The following is a 12,386-nucleotide window of genomic DNA, read 5'->3' as shown; positions in this document are numbered from 1 at the left end:
TTGCATGTTGACTCATTTTATAAAAAGATTTGAAAACGCACAGCCAAATAACTGATCTTAGGGATACATTTTCTCTCCAGTATTTTCATGCATTATGTTTATATAGTTATACCTAATAGCCAATACTTTCCACTATATGACTTACTTATGAGGCTCTTCTTTCATATGACCGCTCTACCTTGTCTCAAAACATTTCTAAAGAGAATTTACGCCAGCTATAGCAACCAGAGCTCTTTCAAACATTCAGTGTGATAGGCAGTCATGGAGTTCTTTTTCACTTAATTGCTTTCAAACATTCATATGTATACAAATATTAACCAAGGGATATTGCAATACATATTTAAATGTACAACTCCAGACACATGTAACAAGCTTGGCATGCTTTGAGACTATTCTTACAGTAGACGAATAAAAGATTTTTTCACAGAATTGGTCAAGTCTAAGCTACTGCTAAGACATGTAAACAGTATCAAACAATTAGTCAGTCTCTGGAGAATTTCTCTTCAGGATATTTCACTGTTTTCTTCTTCCAAATTCATTTTTCTTTGGATTTTTTTCCAGCAACTTCAAAGTGGATTTCAACACTCCAGAGATATGTTTCTTCATGTATTGGGATTCTCAGATTTGGGAACTATACTATCTCCATTCACACAATGCATTTGGCAAAAATTTCTTTAAAAAAATAGAACTAATTTTCTTTCTCTCTGTCTGCAAATTCCCTTTTGCCATTGTCTTTAGCAGCTGTACTGCAATGGACAGCATTTGTGTCCACATAGTAGTGTCTGAGATACCATACGTTTCAGAGTAACAGCCGTGTTAGTCTGTATTCGCAAAAAGAAAAGGAGTACTTGTGGCACCTTAGAGACTAACCAATTTATTTGAGCATAAGCTTTCGTGAGCGACAGCTTATGCTCAAATAAATTTGTTAGTCTCTACGATGCCACAAGTACTCCTTTTCTTTTTGAGATACCATAGTTTCCCACTACACTGTGGTAACTGTGTGGAAACTGTGAGGTAATGGCTAGCAAAGGTTGATGTTAAAATATTTTATTGTGTCTTTGTAATACATGGTACATCCTCTATTGGAGTACTACATCTTTCTTTGCAGTGGAATGTACTCAGTAATCTAATAGGTCCTTCCCATGACCTTTCTGCTCTTGCCTGGCTGATTCCACTCACCATGCCTTTGTATATGCATTCATTTTCCACTCGGTGGCACTGTTTTCCTATGTCCTGGGTAGACACTTACCTACAGAACTTTAACTTGATGCAGAAAAATCTTGCCAAGCGGTTTTGGATATAGTTTTGGCTTTGTAAGCAAATTCAAATACCTGAAATAACTGCTTTTCTGAAAAAATGTGTGAAGCCAAGTCAATAGCCTCTCTATTCAAAGAAACTTTAAGTGAGCTAAACAGCTCTTTTACTTTTCTGTGCCCTACAAACAAGCTTATGGCATGCAAATATTCACTTATGGCATGCAAATATTCCAGAGGAACATTACTACTTCAAAGGAATGATGTGGCTTCCTTCCACAGCACAGGAGCTGAAACAACGACTAGCAGTGAAGTGGTTAAACTCTGACTAGTTAATCTTGAATGTAGAGTCAGTTATCAGTTCTGACCATGGCTGATATCTTTAGGAATGCATATTCAGCACAGCAAGCACAGATTAGCAATAACCTGGGATGTGTTACCCCATTATAAGCATAAAGAATGCATACTGCAATGCACTGTATTTCAAAAAGCATAAAGTTGTCCATTACGATGGAATAGAGCATCCTGGAGCTAATAACATCAACATTGGTATCTAATTTAAAGAGGATATTTTGGATGTGGGCAGGAAACTAGCTGGGCAGGAATTTCCTGTTACTTATATTGTTCACTTACATAACCAAATCTTTTGAATGGTTCCATTTTATTGCTCCTTTAAATCGAAAAACAGCTTTTATTTACTCACGCTGAGATGGGATCATCAAATGTCATGCTTCTTCTCATCATTGCCTGATTGCTATAGCAGCCAAGAAGGAAAACTCCACCTGTGTACAGCACTGCACAATAAGTCAGGTGCATAGGTCAGAAATTGCATTCCCTGAAAAATCAGGCACAGATTCCTGACCATTATTAACTACTGGACATCTCTGCCTATTTAGGTATTTATATAGCCTCATCATATAGTATCTTAGGACCTGAATCATTAATGGATTTTTACTGAATATTGTCTTACTGGGTGAGGCTTGTACTATGCCAGAGGTCAAACTAGACGACCATAATGGCCCTGTCCAGCTTTTAAATTTATGAATGTAGGTACAATCCTGTGAAGTAGGGACATTTTATCCCAATATTACAGATGGGAAATTAAACAACTTGTTTAAGATCATGCAGGAAGTCTGTGGCTCAACTGGGTATTGAACCCAGGAGTTCTCAGTCTCAGTCCAGTGCCATATTCACTAGATTACCCTTCGCCCTAAATTGTTGACAGTGACTACATTTGCAAAGCCCCAGACTTGTATTTCTGTTTGCACCTGGGGCATATTTACATGTGCATGTGTAATGTCTTATGGACAAAGTTGCCGGCGTGTGGAACAGCACTCTGGTGCAGCAGTCTGCAAATTGCACAGTATAGATGAGATGCTGGTAAGTTGGTGAAATAAACACTATGTATACTGGGAATGGCAGTAGTGTGTAGCGGATGAAGGGGACTACTTCCAGTATGGACCCGAGGAATGTTATTTTAATTGGCCCATGTGCTGTTTCACACCTTAATTTCCTGTGGTGATACAAACATTATCTCCTATCATTTTTTTAAATAATGTAACTGAAATATAGGTAAAAGGATGTTTTAAAAGTATAGCCAAGTTTGGGAATCCTCCCTTAAGCCTGGATCTTAAAAGCTTAACAGCCAGAACTGCTGATCAGGGTAATAATATGTGCAAGGCTATTGCATGTGGTATATACAGTAATAAACTTGTAATTCATTTGGTTCAGGAAATAGTAGAAATAAAAATCAGGGTTTAGCAGAATGCACTTTGGAACAGCTGGTAACCATCATGCAACTCATATCCAAACAAAGTAGTGAGGTGATTATACCAGCATTGCAAAAACAGGTAACCTATGGTGAGCTATCCTAAAGGAGGTTAGCCTCCAAACCATAGTGCAGACATTAAGTTTGTTGTTAATGTGTATACAATTTATAGCCACCATTGTGGTTCTGGGAATATGCTGCTGAGTAATACACCTTAAAAACAAACAAAAAGAGAAAAACATATGATTAAACTGAAAAAGTTATATCTATGAAAGAAAAAAAAGTGTTCAGTGTAGATTTATTCTGAGCAAGGAAGTGCAACAATGAACAAAGTATGAATTCACAGTAGCCTTGTAAATATGTAAAATATGTAGCTAGTAGAAAAGAGATAGTAGGGCAATAAGCAATATGCAAGAGATGGCATATGTGCGATGCATGAACAGCTCATGATCTGGGTAGAGATTGCTTCCCAGAAACTAATGAGCCTGTCACAGAGCATGCGATACTATGTAGAATAGAAGGCACATGTGGCAGTTTGTTTCAGAATGTGTATATAAACTGATTAATAATTTTGTACTCTCTATGTGTGGTCTACACTGTACCCATCCCCACACGAGTCTCATCAGCTCCATATAGTTTGACTGTATGCTAATAAACGAACTTCAGCAATGAGTCTGGAGTTGAGCTGAGTTCTTGGGAAACGATAAAGTCTCAGGGGCTACCAAGTGGATATGGTCTCAGAAGCCATCCCAACATACCCCTGAGTGGATAAGGTCTCAGAGGTTACCCTAACACATATGAATCAGCAGGGAGATAGGATATTCACAGGAAGGAAAGAATACCAGGAAGCCTTCCTGGCCCTTGAAACAGAGACAATGAACTTTGGGGTGATATGATGGGGCAAAAAGACATTTGAGTTTCTCTCACTTGAGGGATTCAAGGGTCCAGAGCTCTTGAAACCACAGAACATTTCATCCTTCAACCAAGAGGGTTGCAGTCTTTGGGAACCAAATATACGTGAGGCAAAGATTGCAACTTGCTGAAATTAATTTTTAATCTTATAAGTGTATTTTTACTTTTGTTTGCTTGTAACCCAGTCTATCTTTATTCCTTATATTTGGTATCACTTACTTCCATGTCCTTTTGTTAAATAAACTTGCTTTACTTTTACTATAAACCATTTCAATGCTGTGACTGAAATAAGGCTGTTTGTCAAACCCCAATTAAATTAGTAAGCTGCAGCATATTGTCTCTTTAAAGGAGCAACAAATGTAATGTCTGTCAATGTTCCAGGAGAGGACTGGTCAGCGCTGAGGGATTCAGGAATTGGGGTTCACTGATCGTTGTCTGAAAGGAAAGGTTTGGACTGGCAGAATCCTAAGAGTTTGCTGACAAGTTCCCACAAACGTTAGCAGTAGCAAAAACACTCACTTGCTCAGGGAAATCAGGTAACACTGTAACTCACAGTTCTGGAAACCTCAGCAAATTGTCATACCAGCAGAGGGTATGGCAGAAATTCAGAACTGGGGTGGTGTTGGGCTCACTCTGCACAAAGTAACTGGATGGTGGAAGCCAGGGTGTGACCTACACGCTTGTATGTGGGCTGTTAGGCAGAGCAACATGGCATTTAAGCCACCCAGAATTGCAGGGTTGGTGGTGACACAACCCCTTACTGGTCTGGGCTGATAGCCAAATTAGGGCTTACAGTACAAACCTCAACAAGTGTCCTTTTCACTATCAAGCCCACCAACAAGGTGATGGAAGGCTAGCAAAACATCCCTGATCACCTATTCCTGTAGGCTCCCCAGCAGAAGGCCTGGAAAACCTGCCCTCTGCTTACTTAGTCCAACATCGCCTTCCTCTTGATCCAGCTCATTTGAGGGACGATGGTGGTAGATGTGGCTTATGAGGTGGCCAATATGGCTCAGAATGATGAAAGGTGGTGGCAGCCATGGCTTCTCGTAATACGTCATGATGTAGCGGTAACGATGGTATTTCCAGAGATTGTTTGAGATGGATTTCATATCATAATAAACATTACTGTAAAACAGAGAGAGGGGAGAAAAAGAGAGAGGTTCATGTGAGGAACACATAATAACACAAGATGCCTGTCTCCAGATACACTGCACTATTGAAACAAAGCACCCAATCCTAAAATGGGGTAAATCAGTTTAGCAACTTTAATTTAACAAAGCAGCAGCAGGTAGAGGCAGACAACACACAGAGGCTGACATTTTCAAAGCTGCCTCACAGATCTAGATATCCAATTCCCATTAAAATTAAAGGGAATTGTGCATCAAACCCACTGAGGTGGCTTTGAAAATCTCAACCAGAGTGTTTCAAGTTCCCTCCTCCCCTGTCAAATAGTCTCAAGAATTCAACATTGCCTGAATATCTGAACTGGATTAAAGGTAGGAATCAGGACTGGCAGCCAGGGAAATGGTTGTAACAAAACAATGCTGCAAAATGGAAATTGTTCTTCAGTACTAGCTCCTCCACTTCCCTCTCTCTGTCTCCTTCCAGCAACACCCTACAGCAGAAGGCAGCCGTTCAAAAGGCTCTCCTGCAAAGGGTTCTTTGGGGGTCAGTGACACTGCTAAACTTGGCACCGAAAAAACATCCAACAGTGTATTGTACAACAACAGCCAATGCTCTGGAAAGCGACCTTCAGTCTTGAGGCACAGCTTTCAATTCAATCTATTTATAATTTCCCGGTCACACCTGGCTCTCGAAGACCCAGAAGTGAATCATAACAACACCAGTTCTGTTTCTGAGAGAATAATTAGATGTACAGCTAAATCTGTACTGAGGATAACCAATATTTGTCTCCCATGAGAAAGAAACCAAACTGCAGAACTGTTGGGTTTAGCACATCGTTGCTATTGAAGATATAAATATAGAAATAATTCACACTGCAATTTCACAGCTATATATGAAAAAGAAATCCATGCCTTGCCACAATTTCCGCACAGGAATTTCTGTTTGGGAATGGAAACAAAGATGGATGTTGATCATTCAATTGCCTTGAAGTCTAATCACTGCATTTCTTCAAGTTGATTTTTTTTAAAATCTATGGCTGGAAATAGATTTGAAAGAATTTCTCCACTGAAATATTGAAACTATAGAATAAAAAAAACTAACTGTGCAATGGAGGGGTCTCCAGGGAGCCTCTTATTAAAATTCCACCACCAAACTGGAAGAGAAATTGGTGTGATTGCTCTGTCTTTGATGGCACTCTCCATCTCTGGATGCAAAGGTTGCCAGAGATAAATTCACCCCCTATGATTCATAAAAATAATGATTAAGATCAGGATTTTTTATTTAGGGTGGATTAGACTACACCAAATGACAGAAATCTCCACCTATCTACAAGCACAAATACACCCTGGAAGTTCGGGGTTTATCATAGGCTAATGGGGGGGCTTTTGTTGGAGCCTCCTGTAGAAATATTGGCAGCATAGCCACTGGTTTGGTTTGGTTTTGCAACAACGTATCATTGGTACCTACTTAAAGAAAGCAATCAGCAAGTTGACCATGATGATGTACTGTACAAAGAGGTATACAGCTTGGAGGAATGGTGTCAGGAAGGACCCAGGAGGGCAGTCTTCATTTGCTTCACAAGCTTCACAGGAAGGAAATGAAAACCACAGTTACCACATAAATCAGCATAGCCATGGTAGGTTAATATTTAATATGTGTTTCACTGTAGAAGGACAGATCTTATCTGGTGTAAAGCAGGGAAACCCTAGTGACTTTAGAGGAGCTGTGCCAATTTATACCAACTGAGGAGTTTTCCCTCTGTTGTAAAGAAAAATCTTAGACCTCTTCAAATCACAAATCAACAAACACTTGTTTCTTACTGATTTTTGTGGGGGGCTGTTTGGGTAGATGGGGGTTTCAATGTTATGAGTGTAATTCTTGCTGTGGTGAAAAGGCTCTGCAGTATTTATTCAAGATGGTCAGATTTTGGATTGACTTAATCTCCTCCAGAAATTCATTCCAAAGCAGGATCCCCTGAATGAAAAATGCTTTGTCACTAGCTCCCATGTACTCTGTCATGGGCTTTGTGACTTCATTTACAAGGTTAAATTTATAGGCTCTAAAGCTGATTTAACAAAGACCCTAAAGGGATTATTCTCCTTTCTGATAATGCACGATATAGCCAGTTAACATTAGATGCACACTGAAACCAACATGCTTTGAGTTAGTATCATAGAATCATAGAATAACAGGGTTGGAAGGGACCTCAGGAGGTCATCTAGTCCAACCCCTGCTCAAAGCAGGACCCATCCCCAATTAAATCATCCCAGCCAGGGCTTTGTCAAGCCTGACCTTAAAAATCACAAAGGAAGGAGATTCCACCACCTCCCTAAGTAACGCATTCCAGTGTTTCACCACCCTCCTAGTGAAAAAGTTTTTCCTAATATCCAACCTAAACTTCCCCCACTGCAACTTGAGACCATTATTCCTTGTTCTGTCATCAGGTACCACTGAGAACAGTCTAGATCCATCCTCTTTGGAACCCCCTTTCAGGTAGTTGAAAGCAAATATCAAATCCCCCCTCATTCTTCTCTTCCACAGACTAAACAATCCCAGTTCCCTCAGCCTCTCCTCATAAGTCATGTGTTCCAGTCCCCTAATCATTTTTGTTGCCCTCCACTGGACTCTTTCCAATTTTTCCACATCCTTCTTATAGTGTGGGGCCCAAAACTGGACACAGTACTCCAGATGAGGCCTCACTAATGTCTAATAGAGGGGAATGATCACATCCCTTGATCTACTGGCAATGCCCCTACATATACATCCCAAAATGCCATTGGCCTTCTTGGCAATAAAGTATGGACTTTATTGTTGGTCCAAACTGTATGGCCCAAATCTAGCAAAGCGCTTAAGCACATACTTAACTTTAAGCACATTAGTAGTCCCATCAAGATCACTTACCATCGATTTCTGCAGCATAGACCTCACCAAACATCATCCAGTAGGGTTGGAACACAATATCTCGTGCAAGAGTCCAGCTGGGAGGCTCTTCTGGAGAAAGGATTGCCTTTCGTGATACCCCAAAACTCAGCAACACTATTGCCATCATAAATACAATATAGAACATGTTTGCTGTCTGCATGGAAAAATGAAATACAGATAGCTGTATTAAAATAGTGATATTCATTCTGAGTGGGAGTACAAATCACAGCTTTCACATGTATGTATTTAAGTAATAATATATGAAAACTAAATGAATTATTTGCATCGGTCTTCATGGCTGAGGATGTGAGGGAGATTCCCAAACCTGAGCCATTCTTTTTAAGTGACAAATATGAGGAACTGTCCCAGATTGAGGTGTCATTAGAGGAGGTTTTGGAACAAAGTGATAAACTAAACAGTAATAAATCACCAGGACCAGATGGTATTCACCCAAGAGTTCTGAAGGAATTAAAATGTGAAATTGCAGAACTACAAACTGTGGTACATAACCTATCATTTAAATCAGCTTCTGTACCAGATGACTGGAGGATAGCTAATGTGACATCAATTTTTTAAAAAGGCTCCAGAGGTGATCCTGGTAATTACAGGCCAGTAAGCCTGACTTTGGTACCGGGCAAACTGGTTGAAACATATAGTAAAGAACAGAATTGTTAGACACATAGATGTACATGATGTTAGACACATAGATGTTGGGGAAAAGTCAACATGGTTTTGTAAAGGGAAATCATGCCTCACTAATTTACTAGAATTTTTGAGGGGGGTCAATAAGCATGTTGACAAGTATGATCCTGTGGATATAGTGTACTTAGATTTTCAGAAAGCCTTTGACAAGGTCTCTCACCAAAGGCTCTTAAGCAAAATAAGCTGTCATGGGATAAGAGGAAAGATCCTCTCATGGACAGTGACTGGTTAAAAGATAGTAAACAAAGGATAGGAATAAATGGTCAGTTTTCAGAATGAAGAGAGGTAAACAGTGCTGTCCCCAGGAGTCTGTACTGGGACCAGTCCTATTCAACATATTCAGAAACGATCTGGAAAAAGGGGTAACCAGTGAGGTGGCAAAATTTTCAGATGATAAAAAACTTCTCAAAATAGTTAAAGCAGACTGCGAAGAATTACAAAGGGATCACACAAAACAGAGTGAAGGGGCAACAAAATGGTAGATGAAATTTAATGTTTATAAATGCAAAGTAATGCACATTGGAAAACATAATCCCAACTACACATATAAAATGATGGGGTCTAAATGAGCTATTACCACTCAAGAAAGAGATCTTGGAGTCATTGTGGATAGTCCCATGAAAACATCCACTCAATATGCAGCAGCCGCCAAAAAAGGTAACATAATGTTGGGAATCATTAAGAAAGGGATAGACAGTAAATAACACAGAAAATATCATATTGCCTCTATATAAATCTTGAATACTGCACGCAGATGTGATCGGACCATCTCAAAAAAGATATATTGAAATTGGAAAAGGTACAGAAAAGGACAAAAAAAAATGATTAGGGGTCTGGAACTGCTTCCATATGAGGAAAGATTAATAAGACTGGACTTTTCAGTTTGGAAAAGAGACACCTAAGGCAGAATATGTTAGAGATCTATAAAATCATGACTGGTATGGAGAATACAGTTGCCAACCCTCCAGGATTGACCTGGAGTCTCCAGGAATTAAAAATTAATCTTTAATTATAGATTATGTCATGTGATGAAATCTTCAGGAATACAGCCAATCAAAATTGACAACCCTAGACTGGAGAAAGTAAATAAGGAAGTATTATTTACTCCTTCTCATAATTCAAGAATTAGAGGTCACCAAATGAAATTAATATGCAGCTGATTTAAAACAAACAAAAGGAAATATTTCTTCACACAGCACACAATCAACCTGTGGAACTCCTTGCCAGAAGATGTTGTGAAGGGGTTAAAAAAAGAACTAGTTAAATTCATGGAGGGTAGGTCCATCAATGGCTATTAGCCAGGATGGGGTCCCTAGCCTCTGCTGCCAGAAGCTGGGAATGGGCAACAGGGGATGGATCACTTGATGATTACCTGTTCTGTTCATTCCCTCTGGAGCACCTGGCATTGGCCACAGTCAGAAGACAGGATACTGGGCTAGATGGACCTTTAGTCTGACCCAGTATGGGCGTTCTTATGTTCTTATGTAATATCATCATTTCTTGGGGAGAGGGAAGTCCAGGTTTTATTTCCATAAATTGGCTTGGCCGTATTATCCACTAGAGGTGAAATTCATGCCACCTCAGAGAGCCAGTATGAGGCCTACCCATCACTCAAGTCCTTCTTAGAGGGCGTAAGTGGGATTTGAATGGTTCACAGGCCTTCAGCTGGTCCTCTGACCAGGGTGAATTTCAGTCATGAGATCTTCCTCAATGAATCTCAGAGAAAAGAATTTCACCTTCTAACACTGTGCTATAATTATTATGTGAGACAAAATGTAAAATATTAGTAAGACATTGCCCAATAACTGAGGGAAATTACAGCAGGAGTCCACAGATCTCTCTCAAGAGCATATAGTAGTTCAGTCTCAATTCTGATGCAAAAAATAACTTTGATCTCAGGGCAATTTTGCCTGCTAAACATGAGACAAAGAATTATTTGAATCTAAACATAAAATAATCATGTCAGTTTCCAAGAGCTAGGGGAATTACCTAAGGTACTAAGTCACTGTCTGTCACAGTTAGAGAGGATTTTTGTTTGTTTGTTTTTTCCTCACTGTTGATCAGAAAGCTCAGCTAAAATGCAGCCTTTTCTGAGGAACCAAGAGAAAATGGCTTCTGTGGATAAATTAAAATAATGAACAAATTAGCAAAAACTGTGCTCCGATCATGGACAACTTATGATCAGAAAGAGAGGCACAACTTGTTGGTAAAATACTTTTGAATTATTAGCCCAGCACTAGTCTGGCCACCATTCCATTTTGTGTCCATTTCTGAACTTCACTCATCCATCATATTAGGTGTCATAAGTGCAAAAATGCTACCCTGCAGTCAAATACTCACCATTTTCCCAATCATCATCAGATATGGGCCTGCATGTTGATTTACAGCAAAGAAGTCAAGGAGCCGTGCATACCAAAATATTATATCCAAGCAGTAAATTAGCCTCCCTGCTGTTTGAAGAGGAGGATCAGCCCAGCGTAAGCCAAAACCAGTCATAAACAGGATGATAGCTATGGAATCAGTGAAGTTCCAGTACTCGTAAATCCACACCTTCACCTTTTGGCTGAACTTTCCTGGCTCTGAAATAAATATCTAAAAAGAAAGTGAAAAAAAATAACGGAGGCCAGTAAAACCCTCACCCTTCAGCCCCTCACCCTGTCTGAACCATCAACTGGTACATGGAAATATTTGATTTATGGAAGTTTTTACAATGAAAGTTCACAAGGTCAGTGCTCTGCAATTCCATGATTGCTGGAATTTGAAATGAAATAGTAATGGTCGTAGTGCTCAAGAACCCCCCTTGCCACACCAAATAGGTTAGTTCTCTCTATTGAGAAATGAATTCTGCTTCTTAATTCATTCACTGAGTAATATATTCCATAGCAGAAAAGAGCAAGTGGTATGCAGTTGCTAAGCATGTGTATTTTTTGTAAACAAATATGGGGTTTGTTTGGAGGAGAAATGATCATGACCTACAGAAACCCTTTCAAAAGCCCCACAGTCATGGAAAATACCAGCCCAACCCTGCTGACATTAAAGTAATTAATGTGTTTTAGTTTAGATCTGAAATACAAAGTAAGATCTCTGTATGCCAATCCTGAAAAGGGAATGTTGGAAACTGGGAAGGTAGAGATTGAAATGTTTGCTTCTTGAACTGTAAGGGTGCCCCAAAGGGATTTTCAGCTTCACTAAGCAAATGTGTGAAGTGGAATCCTTGAAAGGCCATAAATAAGACCTTTACACATTGCACGATTGAGGTCAACTATGCACTGCTATGGACGATCAAACTGATAAGGAGCAAATAAAAGAGATTTTGAAACGTTAGGCCCTGATCCTGCAAAAATTTACTCATATGAGTAACTTCATGTAATTGAGAAACCCCACTGAACTCAGTGGGACTACTCACATGAGTAGTTACTTACATGAATATTTTTAAAGATCAGCCCCTAAGGCTGTAACAGTTCCTTGATACAATCTAGAGGAAACACTTCTGCACAGTCAAACATAACAAGGCCCTGAGGAATCAATCAGTTGCATGTGTAAGACACAGTGTTAATTTTCCAGTAGACCAGAACTGGAACATGGACTAAGAAATTCTCCTGTATATCCTGTTTAATAGTCTTGATTGACATGTTCCTGAACCCACAAACAGGATGTGCCATAGCACAACTGTGACCTTTGAGATGCTTGGTGTTTCATAC

General features: G+C 39.5%; 1 protein-coding gene across 1 annotated transcript in view; it reads right to left on the bottom strand.

Moving 5' to 3' along the window:
* Positions 1-12,386, bottom strand: part of TRPM6 (transient receptor potential cation channel subfamily M member 6) — a 127,240-nt gene that overhangs the window by 38,508 nt on the left and 76,346 nt on the right. The window contains exons 22-25 of the mRNA XM_077818027.1: positions 11,026-11,277; positions 7,963-8,137; positions 6,529-6,643; positions 4,862-5,061 (exon numbers count right to left, since the gene is read on the bottom strand). Of these exons, the coding sequence (XP_077674153.1) occupies positions 4,862-5,061; positions 6,529-6,643; positions 7,963-8,137; positions 11,026-11,277 (742 nt within the window). The remainder of the gene's footprint in view (positions 1-4,861; positions 5,062-6,528; positions 6,644-7,962; positions 8,138-11,025; positions 11,278-12,386) is intronic.

This window comes from Eretmochelys imbricata, chromosome 5, assembly GCF_965152235.1.
Source record: "Eretmochelys imbricata isolate rEreImb1 chromosome 5, rEreImb1.hap1, whole genome shotgun sequence".
NCBI lineage: Eukaryota > Metazoa > Chordata > Testudines > Cheloniidae > Eretmochelys > Eretmochelys imbricata.
This window is presented reverse-complemented; position numbering and strand designations above follow the sequence as displayed.